Source organism: Scylla paramamosain, chromosome 27 (genome assembly GCF_035594125.1).
Source record: "Scylla paramamosain isolate STU-SP2022 chromosome 27, ASM3559412v1, whole genome shotgun sequence".
In the NCBI taxonomy this organism is placed as follows: Eukaryota; Metazoa; Arthropoda; class Malacostraca; order Decapoda; family Portunidae; genus Scylla; species Scylla paramamosain.
Genome location: NC_087177.1, coordinates 10,756,809 through 10,779,691, shown reverse-complemented (window position 1 = coordinate 10,779,691; position 22,883 = coordinate 10,756,809). Strand labels below are relative to the sequence as shown.

Genomic DNA, 22,883 nt, shown 5'->3' with positions numbered 1-22,883 from the left:
CTGTTCCATATGATCTCATGTTCCATGATGATGTCATTGACTTGTTGATATTATTACAGAGTGATGGAGAAGAACTGATGCAGCTAGAGTCCAGCCCAGTATCAGCTGATCCACCTTCATCAGACCTGGACATGGAAGTAATCCTGGATGAACCTCCAGACACCACACCTGAGTTCAACTTTGAGTTATCAGATATTACATCATATAGGTGAGAACTTGTGTTTGACTATTTGCAATATACAAGTGTAGATACTTAATGCATCCTATCTACTGTTAGTTGTGACTAGGTACACAGAATGCAGTGGGGGCATTTAGTCAGTCAGTTGGTGGATGTCTGTGCTGAAAGATTTGTTTCTAGCAAACAATAGTATTCCTGGAAAATATGAGTATAAGGTGAAAAAAGGAACTAATAGACTGACAGGATTGGGAACCAGTGGCATATGTGTTGAATATAATAGTTGTGATATCTTGCTATGCTACACTTAAGGAAATTATTGACCAATGGAAATTTAGAAAGGAATCAGAAAAGAAAGGTTTCAGGTTGAAAGATTCAGGGACAAAGGAATAAGATAACAACACAGGTAGTGCTAGATGATGAATGGAAGTATAATTCTTGAGGAGGTTAGTGAGTCCTTCATAAATTATTTGGTACATGTAGATTTTGGGAGATATGGGAATAAAAATATTGAAACTGGAAAAATGGGAATGCATTATGGATATTGATTCCTTTTTTCTAAAGTATGAAGGGAAATTGATAAAACAAATGTTTGCAGATATATTGATGTTGGTACTCCAAGCTCCTCCATGAGTCCTGCCTCCTCCAGCTGCCTACCCTCCCCAGCCTCTTTCACCCTGGAGAGCCCCTCACCCCCACCCACTACAGCTGACTTCTCAGAGTTTTTCCAAGCCTCCACCAGAGATTTTTCTCGAGACTTTTCCAATTTAACACTGTCAGGTCAGTGATCTTCCTCATTCTTTAAATTGGTTTTGAAGGGTAGTTTGAAATTAATTAATGGAGTTGGTATATGTTAGTGTACTACACAAACAAAATTCAGCCTTTTGCCAATGAATATTAAGTTCTTGTTGGTATTACAAGCAGATAAAAAGTAGTTAATAGGTTATATGAAAGTACTTAAACCTTTAAGAGACTGCTGTTGCTGAAGTAGACTGTTGAGTTTCAGGCATGAAGTGTTCAGTAGTTGTTTCATATAAGTAGAATCATGAAAATTCAGCATTATTTCTTTTATATCTTTCATTCATTTGAGGCTACTATCATATGAAGGATGCCATTTAAGAAAGCAGAAAAAAATCCAAGATATGAGCTTGTCTGTAAAAGTAAATCCACATTAGTGAACCCCATACTGTGGGCACCACAATAACAGGCCACCTAAACATGTACCTACCTATATAGTACAAGTAGGGAATCCTATTATTATTTTGATGTTCTGACTGATTGACAAGATTATCATCATCACAGTGTTCTGACTGATACACTAGAACATCTAAAACAATAATAATTTAAACGTGTTTTTCTCATATTTCACGTTGTGGTAAGTAAAATTTCTGGGGAAAGGATTCACCCCTCCCCTCCTATTCATTGTTTAGTTGTTTGCTGCACAAAATATATGGGGACATTCCAAAACCTGGTGCATGTTTATGTTTGCTTTTTCTTAAACTGCAGTTCTGCATGATTTTTATAGAATCTTCTGTATGTTTAATGTGGTACTTTTATTATCACTGACTTATTTATATTTGCTAATTTTAGATCGCGAGCAGCGGGAGCTGTATGAGGCTGCCAAAACCATTCAGAAGGCATACAGGCTGTACAAGGGACGGAAACGCCTCCAAGAACAGGATAAAGAAAGACAGGCAGCCATTGTGATTCAGAACTACTACAGACGCTATAAACAGGTGACTTTTTTTTTTTTTTTGCAAGAAACTGTAGTGTCAGTCAGTTAGTTTCATTGGACTGTATTAAGTGGTCATCTTGATATTTTCTTAATTTCTTTGTTATACACATTACCTACTTGGAAATAAAAATAATAAAAGGGAATTTCTATACCTTCTGGCAGAGTTTTGCATGAAGCAGACAACATTCTTTAGTTTGAAAACTAGTTTTTCTACTTCTTGAAGAACTTTTACGGTAGGCTGCTGACTATATATAATATTAAAGTGTTAACTCATCTTATTTTTAAAATTTTACTTTTCAGTATGTTTACTTCAGACAAATGAGTAGAGCTGCTACTTTAATCCAAAATCAGTTTCGTTCTTATTGTGAGCATAAACGTTTCAAGAAAAGTTTGGAGGGGAGCCATACAAATGTTAACTTTACTCTGAGAGGGTCACGGGAAACTACTCCCATCCCTACATTGAAGTGAGTTGTGCATTTGTTTTTAAATGTAGAAGTGCCATTGATGCCATGCCATCATTAAGTTGTGCTTTTTTTCACATGAGAGAAATTATGAGTTTTTATTGCAAACTTTTATGTTATAATGAAATCTTATATGTGAAAAAAATTGTAGATGAATATGAGGTAATTGTCAGTTAAGTGTTTAAGTAATGAGTTGTCATTCCTTCCAGGCGGACCTACTCCCAGCGACGACAACACCAGGCTGCCCGCAAGATCCAACAATTTATGAGGCAGACAAAGCAAAAGTAAGTGATGGCAGATAAGCTCTTTTTATACACATTGGAGGTGTGTGTTACTGGCTTGCTTTGTTATTTACTCAAATTGATGCATATGCTAGCTTTTAAGAGAAGCTTTAGGGATAATGGGTTTGCTGCACATTGCTTTCTGAAAATTAGTGTGGGAGCTGTAGCTTCTCAGGTCTGTGGTAGATGGCAGTGTGATGATGTAGTTGTACATGTCTTTACTGTAGTATATCTTGCCCTTGGATTCTGCCTTCAACCGAGATTATAAATATCAGTGTGTTGAAAATGAGAAGTTGATCTAAAGCCATGAGTAAAGGAGTGATTAGGGATTAAACCCTCTAACCAGACTCTCAATGTATTACCAGTCAGACTTTACCAGTCACCACAGTTCAAGTGGTGTTGGTCAGCCATGACTACTATCCTGCCTTTGCATTAAAATGGGACATAAAATACAAACCTTAATTCTACTATAGTCGTGAATTATAAGTGGAAATTCATGTTTCCATTAATTTTGAAATACTTTCAAACATGTAGATGTTTCATGTTGCTAAAAATCTGGGTATTTAGTGTGAAATGAAGTTTTGTGCCATGAAATTTTGAGAATTATCAAACACTTTGCAGTATTACATGCAAATGTTCAATTACTTGTGTGTGTGTGTGTGTGTGTGTGTGTCTATATATATATATATATATATATATATATATATATATATATATATATATATATATATATATATATATATATATATATATATATATATATAGAGCAATTAAGACTAGGCTATCTGTTATAAATAAATAATCATGACATATAGTTAGTAAATAGAAAAGTACCAGTTTAACAAGAATCGATTGAGAATTGTTTATTCACAACAATAACAATATAAGATAAATGACTGAAGTGAAAGAAATATTTGATGTGGTGGTGTAAAGCAGTGTTTCTTAAAAGTGTGGTTTGTGGAACGTCCCAAGGTGTTCATCAGACCAAAGCATCTGTAGCTAGAACCTACATTCCTGTTTTTACAGCATTGAATCTTTTTGGCTTTTGGCACACATCAAAACTGGGATGATTATTCCTGTAGACCGTAACTAATGAGACTCAGTGATAAATGATTAGATTCCAAGTTTAATATATTCTAGCTTACAAACCTCTTTAATCCTGAGAGGTAGGTAGATTAGTAGAGAGGAATTGACTCATAATTAAAGATCTGCTGCATGAGAAAATTTAAGAACAACTGGTTGATGTATTTGACACACATGAATGTTCTGGGCTCAAATCCCAGACCCAATGGAGATCTGTTGATTTTGTCTCCTTTTACATTGTAGCCCCTTTTCATGTTGCAGAAAATAGTTTTAGGACATAAGTCAAGGCACAGAACAACAGAAGTGCTGCCCTCCTAAAAATACACTGGGCAGAATTTGCTTATCATTACATCCAATCAAATTTTATACATTGTTTTTCAAAGGGGCACTTCCATAGATATGCCTCGATACCTGGTACCCACTTACAAACGGCAACTCCTTACAAATGATCAGTCAGTCAGTAATCAAGAGTAATATATCCTTGATGGCTTAGCTGTAAAAGGGTTTTATAGGTATGCAGTCAAGTGCCTAAGAAAATGGCTAAGAAATGTGAACTGGGATCATTTTGACCACAGAAAACTAAGAAAATAGACATTTATGTGTTTGTATATATATAACAATTGATATTCACTATCACAGAACCATCACTATCACAGAACCAAAGTAGACAAGCAAGGTACTGGAAGCACTTCAGGATGGAAATAGTGCTTCAAGTGGAGTTGCCTATAAGTATAATCCATACCCTTAAGTACCACAAAATTCAGTAGTAATGGAGGAAGGAGGGAAGCAAAGGTTAGATAGTTGTCTCAGAGTAAATCACAGACATTTATTTAAAAGAAGTTGAGGCAAATTAGTAGGCAGTGTGTGATAGATGTCAACATTTTCAAGGGGGCTAGTTCATCATCTGTGTTGTATTTTAGGTGAAGTCCCCATCTAAAGCATGTTTGTGTTAAAGTCAGTTCTGTCACAGATAAAACAAGATTTCCAGAGTGTAACATCCCTTTTTAAAATATCCTTAGATATATTCATAAGAAATGCTGTGTCATTCCCATGCATGGATTTTTTTTATGATACCTCTGGAAGATGTACCATTTGATAGGAAATCAACTATGAGTTCTCAGTGTTTACTGCTGATGTAATATGTTCATGTCTGTGGTGCTACTACTTTGCAAAGACTTTAGTGTGACACAGATCATCACTCACAAAAAATGGTCTTGTAGGTCTGTTTGGTCATCTACATCAAAGTATCATTGAAAATATTAAGGGGTGGCTATCTCCATTGCTTTCATATATCCTCATTTCATCTCTTGCTCAATTTTCATGTTCTCATTAGGCATCAGGAGGAAGTTTACCTTTAGATTGCTTGAATTAACACACAAAGAAGGCTGTATGGGGATGTAATGATGACTGCAATGTATTGAACTGATGCATGGAATATGAGAGAAGAGGATTGTAATGGGGATGAGGTGATTGAGAAACGTGTGAAGTAACATATACAAATAGTGATAAATAAGAAAGTGGAAAGAAGAAATGGTGTTGCATATGTTTAGCTGATCAAGAAAAGCAAAGAGAATTATGATGGTTTAGGTTGTAGAGAGGATGGAAATAAGTGTAAGGTGAAGAGTATATAGCTAGATTGTATGTGAAAGGTTAAGTCTTGGGAGATCATAAATTTTCATGTGTAAATGGTATACAGAGAATGTCAGATGCATGAGGAATGTCTGTGGGGCAAGGAAAGTTATGTATGAAAGATTAAATGTAGAAAAGTTATGAATGAATATGATGGTCTTTATGGGAGGTACATCTGCAGGAGATGCAATAGGTCTGTTTTGAACCAAGGATAAATTCATTCTGGTGTCAAAGTTAACATGGAGAAATCCAGTTATGCTTGTACACTTGACCCCCAAATAACTGTGGTCAGTGAGGATTTGATCTCCTTTTCCTCACCTTTACTTAGAAACCAAGATGGATTTCAATTCAGTTTTAGGGTGTGTGTGTGTGTGTGTGTGTGTGTGTGTGTGTGCTTGCATGCTGGTGTGTATGCTTCCTCTCTGCTATTCTCCCTTCATGTGCATGTCAGCCTGATGTACTTATCTGTACTACTGTACATAATACATGACATCAGTTTATAAAATACTAAATACAGTAATTATCCTAAAATTTCTTATTCTGTGTGACAAGTTGAGCATTCACGTGCATCAACAAAATTTAATCTACACACCAACCAGGCTGACACCTGCAGAGGGGAGTAGCTTTTTTTATATGTAAAAATGTTAAATTTCATAATAAGTGTGGTACATCATCTTCATTATTTTACTCACTGTAGTTACATAGTATAGTTATCAACTGCAGCACCATATTTAGAAAAATATGACTTTTGTCATGTTCATATTAGCCAAGTATACATTGATTAAAAATAATAGGAAGTCACAAATCCATGGCATCAGCATGCATACGTACACACTCATCCCAACCAATCCTTCATATTTTAGCCTCATAGGGGAGAGAGAAACAATCTTCATATAGTTTTTTTTTTCAAAACAGAATTAAAAATACTGCTTCATTCCATCATTATATCTATTAAATCTTCCTTACAGAGTTATAAAAAGAACTTAGGCAATGGCATATAATAAAGTAAAGCTTAATAAATTTTATAAACATCATTTGAATTTCTGATAATGTGGTGCATTTAGTAAGCTACTTGTGTAGTAAAGCAAACATTTCATTTCATCATTATTTGAGAGACACTGAAGAAATAATGTGTACCATCCAGACAGTTGAGTACTTTACAAACATTATATTGGACTGAAGTCTTTCAAGCTGTCTGACTTGTGTAACTTAGATGTAGCCAGCTTGCAACCAATCTAATGATTTGCAGTAGACTTAATTAAATATTATCATGTGATCATGAGCAAAACATGACAAGCTACACTGCTATTAATACCATGCAGTCTGAATCATTCCATTTTCTTATCAAATTAGACATAACATGTTTAATTAATTAATAAAGTCAACATTTCATCTTTTGGCAAAGAAATGCAAAATGACATTAACATAAAACTAAAATGTTGCTACCATAATGATAGATGTTTTGGAATGCAAAATAATACAGGTACTGAATTTTGTCATGGAAAGTTTAAGTATGAGTATAGAGAAAACTCATCATTTGTTTTACTTAATGGGAAAAAATTCAATTCTTATAATGTACTTGCAAAATCCACAATACACCTTATAAAGTTTTAAACATTTTTAATCAATACATGACATTTACATACAAATAATAATCTGATACTGAACCTTTGTTAAAACTGATGTGTCAGTGCACAGGTATTGTAGGCAATACCATTAACCTAACATTATGCTTTCAAATAATGCATGTCATCAAATTTTGCAGGTATTTTCTTAAACAAATTCAAGTATTTATATAAACTAAGGAATTGCTTTTCTCTTATTTTGAAGATTCTCAATGTCGCATATACTTTGCTTCATAATATGATATGTGATTCTTTGCAAAAAGGTTTCACTGCTTTCAACAGTTGCCAGATTTCCCTGAAATTTTAGCATTATTTACTGATGTTTTTTTTTAATGCTTGAATTTAAGAAAAAAAAATGACTGTGCCTTTCTATAATGCAAGAATTACTAAGCTTTGAAAGTCATGTTTACTGCTTCCTTACAGCTGAGTTAATATTTAAGATTTTTTTTTCATTATTTGGTAATTACAAATTTGTGCAGACATTAATAGCTCCAAACAGGAAATGATTAATGATATTGGTTGATGATGAAGCGGTAAATTTAGACTTGAATTTCATTGCATGCCTGATAGTGCTGTTGTCCTGTGGTTGTTGTACTGGTGTGGTGCAACAATCGCTGTCCAATCTATATTTACTTGTTCTCGTCTCTTTTCCGTAGCAGCATATGGGAGTTACTAACGGAAAAAACGGTGAGTTGGTCTGAGTCAAGCTCAAAGTCACAGGAAGTATTATTTACATTTTTATGTGTTTGCTGTGTTGTGTTGTGTTGTGTTTTTGGAAACCACCAATCCATCTTCTGCCCAGTGTTTTGGCAAGTCTTAATCTGAAGCAACTTTTATTCTAAAAATCAAACTAGAAAACTTTATAAATTGATTCTAATGTAATTCTGAGTAGAAAAGCAAAAACAATGAGTATAGTTTTTATTCTTGTGACAGAGTTCTTAAATACAAAGAAGAAAGGAATGGTGGTCCAGTTTGTGGGGCATGTAGTGTAATGCAACTCTACTGTCCCTGTATAATTTACAAGTTAGATTTTTTTACATTAACTTTTTTTTTTTTTTTAGTTTGATGCTAATTTTTCACCTTAACTTTTCCCTATTTAGTCTGTACACATTATCATATGTATGACATTAGCTTTTCCTCATTTCCTTGAGTAACAGTGCTATAATAAGTGTTCCTACATGTAATTGTAAATGTAATTTTATGTGAGAGTAATGTATAAAATATTGCTATTAGATATTATTGCACTAAATTAATGTTCGCACTGCAAGATTAATGTGCCTGTTAACAACCTCATCAAAGTACATTTACTCCATGTCAGTGATCTTATTCATGTAATTGTTTATACCTCTAGAGTGTTGCTAGAGTATAGTCATAAAACATTGATGTTGACCTTTATGTATTCCATTCCATTGAGATGAAGATGGCAGTATGTACTGTTGAAAATGTTTGCATATTACCCAACTCTTGGCACTCCAGGTTACAGAGAGAGCGAGCGCAAGCGGCCGAAAGAGAGAAGGTGGGCCAGGGGTGCCAGGTGGTGGGTCAGGGGTGCCAGGGACCAGCAGTGGGGGGAGCAGTGGTGGGGGGGGTCGCAATTCAGCAACCCCTCCCACCTCTTCTCCACCAGCTCCCTCCAGCACGGGCGGGCCCCTCATCGGAGCACTCCCACCGCGACACAGACCCTTTACTCTCGAGCACAGCCCATGCACCTGACCAGTAAGTGGATCCCAAAAATGTATTCTCATTTATAATAAACAGATTTCTGTACCATATATTTTATATGATGCATGAAAGTATTACTTTGAGTGCTCAGTGTTTGTAACTACTATTTTAATGTTAAGTTTAAAAACTTCTGTCCAAAAATTCTTATTTTTGTTATCGAAAAATGCACTGAGATCATAACTATACTAGCTAGCATATAAACATAATTTTTAAAATATGGATGTGAAAGGCAACATCAGGAAAAGGGAGTAAGAAAGAAAAATGGCAAGATGTTAATTGATAAAAATGAAGCTCTCGAGTGAGTATGTGGATTGTGGGTACCACAGGAGGATTAGTCTAGTTCTAAAAGATCAGTGAATTAACTCTCCTCCAGCACTAACCTTTTTCCACACACACATTTCTAACTCCATCCATGTGTTACTTGAAACTTATCCATTAGATACCTCACCTTAACCCACTGTGCTGCTTCCATATTGCATATTTCAGTCCCTATATGATAATTCATGTGACTACAAGATGCTGAAAACAATCTATATCCTTTAGTAACTGAGGGTGTACACTGTTTTCAGTATACACATGTTTATATGGGGCTAAAATATGTAACTATAAGTATACTGAAAGTAATCGAGGAGGTACTGTAGATGTTTTCAGGTAGTAGACACCTGCTGAAACGATAATTACTCCCAGTGAGGTCTAAAACACTGTTCAGGGGGTGCTGTGAACTTATCATTAAACCCAGCTGTGACCTCACTGAACGTTTCCCTTTGTGTCTCACAACACAAGGGGGCAGTCACAGCCTGCCCTCTAAAGACAACTCTCTTCCTCCACACACAAAACTACAAGCACCTAATAACACACACACCCTTCACTCAAAAATTTCAAAATTATTATGGCGACTCCTACACCAGCCTTGGAGTCCCCATCTGGGGAGGGGACCATAAATGTCCCCAGGTCGGACTGCCTTTCTATCGACGACCCCCTCAACTTTTTCTTCATTAACTTCTGCAACATTCGCAGTCTAAGATCTAATTCTCAATCTGTAGAACACCACCTCTCCTCTTCTAAACCTTATCTTCTTTTCCTCACTGAAACTGTAGTTTAGAGTGAGATGAAAACTTGTCATGTTTGACCTATGATGGAATTACAAAGAAGAGAATCATGTTAGTTAAATTGATTATTTTATCAGAGTAAAATAAACACAACCTTGTAAAGTTAGACTGGATGGATACATAGAATGAAATAGAATGAAATAAACATAAAGTTTTATGTAAAATGTAAAAGGTGCAAATGGTATTTTTTTTTGGTTGGCTGTTGTGGATATTTTGCTTAACATGTTTTTTCATCACCAACCTTTACATGTATTAGTTATTGATATGTCATCTATGATGGTTGATTTACTTATACTTACTTTACAGAAATGACCATCAGGGCTGCCATTGAAGCCATCAGATGGAAGAATTGTCAAGTACAGATGGACAAAGGCAAGTTAATGCAAAAGCGCCTGTGCTCAACCATTACCTGTAGGCGAGAGTTGACAAGAATATTGCGTTACTGTAGTGATTCACCAGTACAGTGGACAGAACTTCCTAGGGCTCTGTGATGTGCAAATAGAGAATTAACTGGCAGCCACAGCTGCAAGGACTGTGCATTGAGATCAACAATGCCAGGATAACAAACTCTGCCACTGTGTGCTCCAGCTCTACTGACCTTCAGCATTAAAAAGCATAATTTGCATTGTAATTTGCCTATCCAATTGAGAGCTACATAGTTTTATTGCATCTTATTTTTTTTGTGCATAGTTTTATGGCTAATTTTAGCAGAAAGCGATCAATAATTTGTCAGCATTTAGAACAAACTCATCTAGAGCTACCAACACTGCCTATGATTAATTTGATTGGAAAAGGAAATAGACATGATTGCGTTTGCCCCCAAAGATTATAATAAGAGACATGAAGGCATAATATGAGGCTTAGTTATTTTTGTCATAACAGATTACATATACTGTATTGTTGATTTTGATTGTCTACCTCATTTGAAAAGTATTCCTGTTAAGGTGGCATGAATAAAGTATCCAACTTTCTCATTATTGTCCACTTTAACAGTTGTGCACTCTGTATCATGTATATTCATACAATAGTTGTTATAAACAATTGTTCCTCTGTTGAACATTTGATAAGCCAGAGCTGGATTAGGGAAGATTTTGTGTGATAATTAAGCAATGCCAATCACAAACTGTAGGTGTTGTGTGACATCTGAGCTCATCACGCTTTGATAAGTTAAGTGAGTGAGCTCGTAAGACTGCATGCGAACATCCAGAAGGGCTTTGTGATTCGCATCAATTACTTGTTAGGGCTGGTGTGGGGGATGCTATGAAAGACAGTAGAGAATTATTTTAATCTTCACTATTTTCAAGCATTGTACAAATTATTCCCATGCTTCAAGATAGCAAGACTAGTGCATAAAACTGGAAGGCTTATATGGCAATAATGATGCATAATGTTATTGAAGATAAGTTCTTCCATAATATTCCTTTGGCCTTAATATTTGTTTGAGAATATGTATTTAAAGTGTTTATATATAATTACAGTTGTCAGATGGTAACTATTTTTAAAATTGATATACTTGATATTCAGTGTCATCAGAATAGATAGAAGGTCTTTCCCTTATATTTTGACATGAATTTCTTATATGCTTAGAAAAAAAAAAAAGATAATAGCTTGAGCTATTGTGCTTTCAGTGAGCAAGTTCTGTAGGATGTACATGAGACGTTATGATACACAGGTGTGTGTGTGTGTGTGTGTGCGTGTGTGAGAGAGAGAGAGAGAGAGAGAGAGAGAGAGAGAGAGAGAGAGAGAGAGAGAGAGAGAGAGAGAGAGAGAGAGAGAGAGAGAGAGAGAGAGAGAGATAATAGGAAAATTTAGTTACCTGATATTACTTCAGCCATTCAGGGGTGTCAGTGAGTGTGACCTTCCATGCACACTACTGAGCAAGGCTGAGAGAGAAGAGACATGATACTGTTAATGCTACGGTACAAAACAGTCCAGGGTGGTGGAGGGGCCACCCTCTGGCACCATATGTGCAGTGTGTTGTGGTTCACAGTTGAGGCAGGTCCTCCCAGCACCACAGTGTCCTGGTTTGTTATAGTTCATGGCTTACCAAGACATTATATCTAGTCCCTAAAAGCCATCAACTAGTGACCTACCTACCATTTTCTACTAGATGGATATTAGATAGGCATCTTGCTTTTTATCGAACATAGAGAAGGGAAGTTCTTATCATTCTGCAATGCTTGATTCAATCTTCCCTTTCTAAATATCTATTTTTCTTGCTGGAGAACAGAGGTACATATAATGGGCCAAGTACATTGCTGGACGCGAGACCAGGCTTAGGCCCACATATAATAGTTTATTATAGCGATAATTTAGAAATATCCCAGCTTTTAGAGTCAGCATCTCTAGGTTCAAAGTATAAGCTTATTTTCTTTACCTAATTTACTCTTTGAGCCTAGAGATGCTCTCATTCTTGATTAATCTCCGATACAATGTAGATAATATTTACTCCTGAGAGTGTTTTGCATGATGTTTGACCCCATCCTCATGATGAGCTGTTTATTTTTAAATTTTTCCCTCTCTGGAGATTCTATGCTTGGCAGAGTGGCACAATAATATAATGAATTACATTGTATATGAGATAATAAATATAAGGGTAAGTTTATAAATTACTGCCAACAAAAAGTCTCAAAGTCCAAAAAGTATTATATACCAGACATCCAATAGCAACTACCATATTTTCTGTAATTAATGGAATTTGTATTCATGCATATATAGGAATTTTATAGTGATGCAGAAGCAGAAGGTAGGTAGATACCTATAAATAGATATTAGTATGTATTTTGGTACACTTTCAATTGGAAATCCCAAACATGTCTAGAATTGCACCCTAAGCACATGCAAGCAAATAGCTGTATAAATATAAGATGTTCAAATAATTGATGAACCCTTATTGGCTAGGTTTCCTGTAAAATGCTAAGAAATGCAAAAGAAAATAATACCCAGGTAAAATTGTGTTCTATAAATAAAAGCAATAATTTTCTGTTTACTCTCCCTTCTACTATGCGTGAGTGCTTAGGTAAATAATTATTATGAACACCAGTAAAATAATAACTTCCTTCTGCAGTATGAGAAATTATCAGTATTTATTTAGCATTAGAACTGTGGGAAAGCAAATGTTCTTAAAATTCTATTCTTGACAAGATGAGGAGCTGTATTTTTTTTAAAGGCAGAATGGTAATGCTAGGATGATTAAAAAAAGTATGTAATTAGCCAGTCCATGCTCTCTTGGCAGTCTATTTTTCAGGCAATGTATTTTATTCATCATCTATAGTTTAGTGAAAATAAAAATATAAGAATAGATTTACTACATACTATTGTGTTCATGCAGACCAAGGAGCAGAAAATAAATATTAGATTTTTTTTCCTCAAACATAGGTAGTTTATATACTTCAAGAGAATTATAGCAACTGCTTCTTGGTTTGTGCTGAGCCACGCATCAGACTTTTGATACCTTGCCAGAAGGTGCTCAGAACCTCTTCTCGAGAGACGTTAAGAGCCAAGCATCAGGAAAGTTCTTGTACATACAGCGCTGTATATTACTCATAAGAAGAAAGAGAAAATTAAAACATCCACATCTTGTATATAGCTGTTGATCATGTTATAAATTTTATTCTCTATTAAGTCAATTAAGACTGTAGTGAGTCATGCAAAAGATATTCTTCTGAGAGAATTTTCTTATTTGCTATTCCTGCATCTCTTTCCCTGTCTCTAAAAAGTGACCAATAATCCAAGGCTTTTTTTAAAATTCAGTATTGTGTTTTGTTCTGTGATATATACTGATTCTGAATTCACCCAATACTTGCCTGTGTCAGATTATTTTTCTAGGTGAAATGCAGCCCACCAGCATAGTTGTAAATGAATGATTAGTTAAAAAGAAATTCTCAGAATTCATGAAAAAAAAAAATTATATATAAGAACACTGACACTGCATGTTCTAATTCTTAATAAAAGTATGTATTAAGTACTTCAACCATGTAACAGCAGAATGTGTACCTCTTCACTGTTACATACCAGTATGCTCAGTAAGCTCACTTCTTAAATGATTGAGCTGTAGCCAGAGTTGAACAATGAATATTCATCTGTAGCTTATTGGGTGTAGGTCTCATTTCTGACAAGTTACTTAGTTTCTGAAGTAAATTTGTTTCCATAAAGTCTTGTACTGGTAATTAAATAAAACTTTAAAAGAATTTAAATACATATTTTTGTGTATATAACCCATGGAGTAGCAGTGAGTGAGCTCAGTTCATGCCTGAGAGGATGTGAACTGGAGGGTTACATTAAACAGCAAGGCCAAGGCAGTCTGGCATATTTCCTTTTGCACTGTACCTCTCTCTGTCCATGAATAGATAGTTGTGTGAATGAAGGAGTGGTGACCTCAGTCTGAGCTATGAAATAAATCATCAAACATTATTAACAAGGGCATGTCTGCTCTACAAGAAGTGTTCAGAGAGAGAGAGAGAGAGAGAGAGAGAGAGAAATGGCCAAAAGAATTATCAGTAAGGGATAATGGTAAATTAGTATTAGCTGGATGTAGAAATCAACTACACCACCATGACACCCACTTTGTAGTTTACAGGAAAATAAAGAGGATTTCCATGGAGTGTTAGTAATGAATGATTAGCAGGGCAGGCAAGGTTCATGCAGAGATAATTACACTGATCACTGGGGCTTGAATACTAAGGACATGAAGAACTATCAGTGTCCTAACAGAGTGTGGCCTGAATATTGGAAAGATTTTACCTTTCATGAATAAAATTTTCAAAGGCACAGCGACAAATGGTTGCATATCATGTGTTTAATCCTACTGATGGTGCAGAATCCTTGTTGAACCATCACAAAAATCATAAAGAAACACTCATGAAAGCCCAAATAACTTCCACTACAGCCTGTAAATAGATGAGACAATACACTAATTTATTTTTTGAGGATAAGGTCCTTCATCCCTAACGTTCCTCTCTCATGGCTTGGTTTTATTTTTATGTCTTAGAAGTCTCAAGTCATGTGTATTCTTAGATAGTGTATAATAAATTTTGGCACTGTTTTCCTGTAGAGAGAGAGAGAGAGAGAGAGAGAGAGAGAGAGAGAGAGAGAGAGAGAGAGAGAGAGAGAGAGAGAGAGAGAGAAACTACTAATGCTGCGTATCCTGTCAGCCGACGTTATGTGTAAACAATTATAATACAATTTTAAGCTCATTACGTTAAGTGGGCAAAACAAAAACCGGTCTTTCCATTACTGCATCGAGTTCCTGAGAGCTACGTGACGTCTATATTTGGTGCTGTGATCAGTACGGATTTCTCCAGTACAGGATGCTGGCTGGAAGGTAGAAGGTGGAACATGCTGGCTGGATGGGCGGTGGAAGGTGGAACATGTTGGCTGGGTGGAAGGTGGAAATTGGAACAAGCTAGCTGGATGGAAGGTGGAAGATGGTGGGTGGATGAGTGGTGGAAGATGGGACATGCTGGATGGATTCAAAAGGTTCTGGGTGACTGAGTGGGAGATGGAAGATGCTAGGTGATTGAATGGCCGGGTGGAAGAAACCAAACCACCAATCTTTTCCAAGCTTAAATGGAATGTGTCCACTATAATAACACTTGCAAGGTTGGAGTACATATATTTTTCTATAGTTTTCCTTTACATTAGATACTATTTGGATCTCTACAGAAAACAACAAAAAAGTAAAGGGTAACTATAGTAATTAACAGTCCCATAATGAGTATAGGAACAAACTAGTCACTATAAAGTATATGATCTCTCAGGATTATGAGCAGGATGGAATACAGAAAGTAATTAGTCATCACAAAACTGATATGCTGCAATAAACATCCCCCCCCCCCACACACACACATTCTCTCTCTCTCTCTCTCTCTCTCTCTCTCTCTCTCTCTCTCTCTCTCTCTCTCTCTCTCTCTCTCTCTCTCTCTCTCTCTCTCTCTCTCTCTCTCTCTCTCTCTCTCTCTCAAGAAGCTGATTAATATAACTTACTTAGCTAAATGCGAAATAAAAAAAAAATAAATAAATAAATAAATAAATGAACAAATAAAACTGAAAAAAAAGCAACATGAGCGAGAATTAATATATTTGACACGCATCTCCGAACATAATCTTATCCAACGAACTTTAGATGGAAGACTTGCATCAGGTGCGTGCTTATAAATGATTATGTTCCTAAATGTTTCGGCGCCTTACCTCCACTAACCTCACCTGGCTGTAATGGAAGTTGCTGATGCTTTCAATTCTATTCTTATGTTTCAAGGTAGAGTCTCACATGGATTCTGCTTCATCGATGGGGGAAAATTAGCCATCATTATTTATTTATTTATTCACTTATTTATTTATTTATTGATTGTTTATTTATTTCATTTACTTATTTCATCTTATTTTATTCATCAATTTATTTTTGTTCATTTATTTGTTTATTTATTTATTCTTATTCTTACTTTTATTATTATTATTATTATTATTATTATTATTATTATTATTATTATTATTATTACTATTTATTTATTTATTTATTTGTATTATTTTTCATGGCCTTTGAAAAGAGTCCCCAAGAGATCGAACAAAGCAACTAAGACTACAGATCCAAGACTTTACTTTTACCAACGACTTGTGGACGTCACACGCATCCAGTCAACAGTAAATCAATCACGAATGAATAAAACAAGCACACAAACATCCTTAACCCTTTCCTTTTACGGGATGGAGCCGCGTGGGGAACTCCTCTTCTTCACTATCTATTAATGTATTCATCTATTTACTTATACACTTATCTTCAATTTCCCTGGCTATTTATCTATGCATCTGTTTCTGTAACCTGATCACGTATCTCCCAAGTGACAAGTAATATTCGGCCTTGATCTTGAATGCGCTGCTGATGAGATTGTTGCGTGGAGGCTCGCGCTGAGAGAGAGAGAGAGAGAGAGAGAGAGAGAGAGAGAGAGAGAGAGAGAGAGAGAGAGAGAGAGAGAGAGAGAGAGAGAGAGAGAGAGAGAGAGAGAGAGAGAGAGAGAGAGAGAGAGAGAGAGAGAGAGAGAGAGAGAGAGAGAGAGAGAGAGAGAGAGAGAGAGAGAGAGAGAGAGAGAGAGAGAGAGAGAGAGAGAGAGAGAGAGAGAGAGAGAGAGAGAGAGAGAGAGAGAGAGAGAGAGAGAGAGAGAGAGAGAGAGAGAGAGAGAGAGAGAGAGAGAGAGAGAGAGAGAGAGAGAGAGAGAGAGAGAGAGAGAGAGAGAGAGAGAGAGAGAGAGAGAGAGAGAGATACATAGATAAAGATAAATAAATAAATAGATATATAGCTAGATAGATAGACAAACACACATACAAACAGGATATAGCTACATCTATGGATAGATAAATAGATGAATAAATAAACAGACAGACAGCCAGACAGAGTATTGCTATATAGATAGATAGATAGATAGATAGATAGACAGACAGACAGACAGACAGACAGACAGACAGACAGACAGACAAACAGACAGAGACAGACAGGCAGACAGACAGACAGACAGAGACAGATAAATAGACAGACAGACAAACAAACACAGACAGAATACACAATAACAACACCAATGGTAAACGGGGTTATCCCAAGGGCAGGTGGAAGGAGAACATAAATAAAATTTGACCACACCTTTTACTTTTTTCTTTTCTTTTCTTTCTTTTTTTTTTCTCTCTCTCTCTCTCTCTCTCTCTCTCTCTCTCTCTCTCTCTCTCTCTCTCTCTCTCTCTCTCTCTCTCTCTCTCTCTCTCTCTCTCTCTCTCTCTCTCCCGCGTCCTGATCCGTTTACCGGCGCGACCAGAGATGATGCTTATTGTGGCCAGACCTTATTAAACCTTGCTTGTGGCAGTGATCTCTCTCTCTCTCTCTCTCTCTCTCTCTCTCTCTCTCTCTCTCTCTCTCTCTCTCTCTCTCTCTCTCTCTCTCTCTCTTACGATTTGTATTATTATCAAACAACGTGACCTTAGTGACAAAGAACCATTACTAGAGGGAAAGGGTACAATTGTTGAAATTAACACACACACACACACACACACACACACACACACACACACACACACACACACACACACACACACACACACACACACACAGTTCTTTTTTTATTGGATTTTTGTTGCCCTTGGCCAGTATCCCTCCTACATAAGACACACACACACACACACACACACACACACACACACAAAACCTTTCAGTACGGCCCTCAACCAGGTACGCAGCCCATTATTTAAAACACTTGATTAGTACTATCTCTTGCGTAATAGCTCTTAAGATGGTGAATTAAGTTGCTCATCTCTCATCCCCCTTTTCCCGCGCCCGTGTATTTCTTCCTGGCACAAAGGACGAGGGTCTTTTCATTGCAGATTTTCCTGCCGTGTCTTTGCGTAGCCGTCGCGCCCCAAGCAAGATCCAGCAGCAGGCTCCTTTCTAATCAGTGTAACAGTTAACCACTTTTTATCTTGGCTCTTTGATGTGAAACGTGTCCTCCGGGATACTGCAACAGTTACTGGCGATGCTTTTTCTCTGGTGTTCAAGGAGGCTTTTCCCGGGGACAAGCAAAATTAATGATCATCAAAAGCGCAGTTCTTGAAGAGGCCAGACAATCTGCATTCAGTTGACCTCACGCTTCACTGCATCAGGCGATGACCATCACGTGGGGCGAGGCCTTCACTACAGCAGCAGCTGGTTTCATCCTCCTGTTTTGCGGTGGAGGCTTTCTCTAGTTTCATATCTTGGTCTGCTTCTTTGTTCTTGAGATTAAACACAGCCGCAGCTGCCGTACTCCCCGAACCGCCTAAGCATCTGCCACAGTTGCAGCAAAACGTGTCTGCATACGTGCGTCTTTGGAGGAACTTCTTTTGTACAAAGGCTTGCGTAATCCTCCAAGTGTTGCTATGTCGTGTCACCCACGCTGCTCTGCCAGCCCTTTTTTGCCTCACCAACTGCGTTAAATGTTACCAAACTGACACAAAGTATGATCATAGACCTGTTCATCCTTAACCTTACTGACTTTCCATCATCCAATTACAATGAAATCTCAAATATATAATGATAAAAAATATTAGCTAGTAACAAACTTTAAAACATTTTCCACTCCATTTCATCGTCTCATTTGTTGCTGGTCTCTACTACTCAAGTAATTTTATTCTCTTCTGTTTGTATCTATTGTCAACAAGTCACACCTGCTCCTTATGTATCCTTCCAACGCACACCTTCCCCGCTCTGACTGACATAATGAAGCAGGACTATAGGGTTTGGAGGGACACAAGCTGCACGTGGTAAAACACTTTGCTACGCTGCTCGCCTCCTTAGCTTTGGCCTTTGGAATATGTAGCGTGTTACTGCTCCCACGCCCTCTTCCCGGATACATGGTGATCAAAATGCCACCTTCATCTTCTATTTGTGTCATTCTACGTGTTCATTAATGACTAAACCGCGTGGATTGATAACTAGATAGTGTGCAGCGCGGCTATTAGATGATATTACCAGAGGCAGCTATGAGAGACTGGCAGCGAGCGATACTCACCCTTTCATCTTGGCTACGTTTGACTGACATGTACGTAAGTAGGCAGACATGCATATAATTTCAAAACTAACATGTATATCGCAGTGAAATGTCGCAAATTTGGAGGTAGTCAAGTTGACATGCCTGTAGTTAGTTGATTCACCCTTTCCTCTTGGGTAAGATTGACTGACACGTAGGTACACGGACAGACATCCATATAATTTTAAAACAGACATATATTGAACTGAAATGTTACAGATATGAAGGCAGTCAACTTTATATGTCTGTCGTTAGTCGATTCGTGCAGCAGTAGCAGCTGTTAAGTATAGTGTATCTTTTTCCATATCATTTCAAGCACGTTTCATGGTTTTTGTGGTTCACCACGTGTTGGGCGTCACCTAAACCACGAGCATGTTGAGGCTTCCTTTCCCTCGTGTTCCTTCGCTGCTATGAGGAAAAGGGCAAAAGGTTAACACTTCCGCCCATTATTAGAATCAATTGACGCTCCAGTCAACGAGACGACATATGAGTAACGCAGAGGGAATTACACTTGTCTGGCGATGTAAGCTGCGGGCGAGGATGCGAATACGAGCTGCACTTGAACGTACTCGATACATTACTGTTATTATGACAGCTGTCGATAATACGTAATGAAAAGCACACACACACACACACACACACACACACACACACACACACACACACACACACACACACACACACACACACACACACACACACACACACACACACACACACACACACACACACACACACACACACACACACACACACACACACACACACACACACACACACTCACTCACTCACTCACTCACTCACTCACTCACTCACTCACTCACTCACTCACTCTCTCTCTCTCTCCATTGCCTTTTATAGACTAGACTGGAGAGAGAGAGGAGAGAGAGAGGAGAGAGAGAGAGAGGAGAGAGAGAGAGAGAGAGGAGAGAGAGAGGGAGAGAGAGAGAGAGAGAGAGAGAGAGAGAGAGGAGAGAGAGGAGAGAGAGAGCGCTACGTTCATTGTTTTATTATTTTTACCTACGATAGATAAACAGATAAATAACAGAATTTCATCGGGAGACACAACCAACTGAGACAACTGAACAACCTCAGCAACCTTCCCTTTGCTTCTCCTGATGTCCGTTTATCGAGAAATTAGCAAATGAGGGTGAACTCTTTATTGTGGTCCGTCCGATTGCAAGTGAAGATCAGCAGTTTATTGGGTTCCGTGCGACAATCTCCACTAGCACCGTAGCCGCGGCCACAGACGCTTAGCTAGAATTAAGGACGGTACATCTTAGACTTATCTCCTTGATCTGGCCTACAGGAGATTGCTAATGGAATTTTCTCCCCTGCAACAAAATGGAGGTAAGGAAGGCGTCCTGGAGGAGAGCAGCAACACCAGATGCATCAAGGAAAAAAAAATGAAACTATATAAAGTCGAATCCGATCAGCGTGGGATGATAGTAGTAATTTATTCGCAATGAAGGGCAGTGCAGCCTGTCATTATATTGCTTTGAGGAATATTTTTTGCTTGAATTACGCCGCCAATTACGACCCTTGATGGAGAGGGAGAAGAGAGGACTACTGGCGGCGCAGGCATCATTCAGGTGTGGTTAACTCTGATGGCAGGCGAGAGATATCCTGTTCTCGTTTTACTTTTGAGGCCCTAGACTCAATATGCAGCTGCACGAGACATGGTCTTCTTCAAGGGCGGCTCGGGGTTACCAGCACCGCTCAGGGCCGGCGGGGGCTGTAAACGCCAGTGATTAGGTCCCCAAGGCGAGCAGATGAAGACGTGGCAGGGGCGGCCAGCATTGCCTTGGGCCTGCCAGACTCCTGCATGCACGTTCCCACGCCTCGCTCTCTGCTTGCACCCACTCAATGTCAAACGCTCCGTCTCGTCTTTATCCCATCCATGTTTTTAACTTAAAATATTCATACCTCGATGTGACTAAAATGCAAATACAAGGCGACACTTGGATTCTCACAGACTCATCACATCTGCATTAAGTGTCCCGCCGCCTGAGTCACCCTCTGCGTCGCTCTCCACAGGTCCAAGCCATTAAGGTGCTCCACATGCTTAATTTACTATTCTTTTTAAAATACATTACGAATTTTAAACGTACGCAGGCATGCACACACACACACACACACCACACACACACACACACACACACACACACACACACACACTTTTTTTTCAGCCTTGGCTTAATGAGTGGCTTTTAATCTGATGTACCTACATGCCCAGTACCTTTCAAGTCTTCCGAGAGATGTACCGAAATATACGTAGTCAAATTCCTGAGATAGCAAAGCAAACACAAAAAGATAAAAGAAAAATACAAAAAAAAAAACAAAAGTACGGATTCACTTATGCAAAAGAAAAAAATGGTAATGAGCTACTAAATCTGAAAGTATAAGAGGCACGACTGGACGATTAGTTCAATTAAGTCACCTCTGCCTCGACTAAACCTTAAGATAAATGCAATTACCGTCTTAATCTGCTACATGAAACTGCTACATAGCCAGAAGTCCTTTCTTTTTTTTTTTTTACGTGAGTACCCCTACATTAAAAGGGAAGCAGGTGGGGAAGTGAGTGGAAGTAGGAAAGATACAGACAGACGGCTCGGATTTCACTACACTCACTCCTTCCCCCTTCCCATTCCTCCCATTATCTGGAGGTATAATGGTGAAGCAACCCCTCACTAAACATTCCTAAAAAAAGAGATTAGCTAAAGAGCGCCTACCTTTACATACGAATAACCCTTTAATTAGCTGGATACAAGAGAGGTAAGCGTGTCTTCGGGGCGTTAAAGGGATGTAAAAACTGGGCGGCATCTTGAAGTCAGGTTACGGCCATTCATCTCGCGCCCTGCTTCTCGCCGTCCCAACACTTGGTCTGGCCGGGACTGCGCGCATTCATTATTCACTAACGTGTGTAATGTGTACTCGTATGTTCAGCGACTTACTACTAGTGGTTTGCGCTCAGACTGAATACTGAGGGGAGTTTTTTCACGCAAATCTGGTGCAAGTATATTTCCTGGCTTGTTTTAATATGTATGTTTACCACCTTCTGTTGCTGTTGGTGTGTACTTCGACTGCATATAGAGTTCGTTTTTAATTCACTTTAATCCCTCATAGACAGATACGTAGATAGATAGATAGATGGACAAACAGTTTATTGACCATCAGTACAGTACATCATTAAGAAAACAAATAGTAATCATAAAAAAAAAACTACTTTTTTTTTCATAATGCAGTTAATCACGTGTATCCTCTTAAACCCCGTACAAAATCATAAATATACATCCAACGTAGAAAATCGATGAGATATTCCTGCTAAAAAGAGAGAGAGACGCTTAGTGTCAGTCATAGCATTGTGGCTACTACTGCATTGCCTCCAAGCCTGCCTAAAGAAATGTGAAGTGCATGGTCGGGTGTTCATGACGTAAGGAAAACACTTGCATCAGGTGACCATCCCTTGGGTTACGAGTCATGGTGCGTCCTTCGGCTCTTCCTCCTCCTTCTCCTCCTCC

The 22,883-nt window shown here is 37.9% G+C and overlaps 1 protein-coding gene and 1 long non-coding RNA gene across 11 annotated transcripts in view; one reads left to right on the top strand and one right to left on the bottom strand.

Annotated features, from left to right (window-relative positions):
* The window catches only part of LOC135114196 (calmodulin-binding transcription activator 1-like), a 182,597-nt gene extending 168,581 nt beyond the window's left edge, over positions 1–14,016 (top strand). For 6 of the 9 annotated variants that reach the window (XM_064029939.1, XM_064029936.1, XM_064029937.1 and 3 more), the window contains 7 exons: positions 60–208; positions 774–955; positions 1,766–1,911; positions 2,211–2,374; positions 2,581–2,655; positions 8,473–8,705; positions 10,127–14,016. In XM_064029939.1, coding sequence (XP_063886009.1) covers positions 60–208; positions 774–955; positions 1,766–1,911; positions 2,211–2,374; positions 2,581–2,655; positions 8,473–8,705; positions 10,127–10,311 — 1,134 coding nt within the window. In that variant the 3' untranslated portion in view covers positions 10,312–14,016. Of the gene's footprint in view, positions 1–59; positions 209–773; positions 956–1,765; positions 1,912–2,210; positions 2,375–2,580; positions 2,656–7,645; positions 7,677–8,465; positions 8,706–10,126 lie in introns of those variants that run through there. The other 3 variants (XM_064029943.1, XM_064029945.1, XM_064029942.1) reach the window with 2 other exon arrangements.
* Positions 1–22,883, bottom strand: part of LOC135114197 (uncharacterized) — a 226,004-nt gene that overhangs the window by 37,031 nt on the left and 166,090 nt on the right. The window lies entirely within an intron of this gene.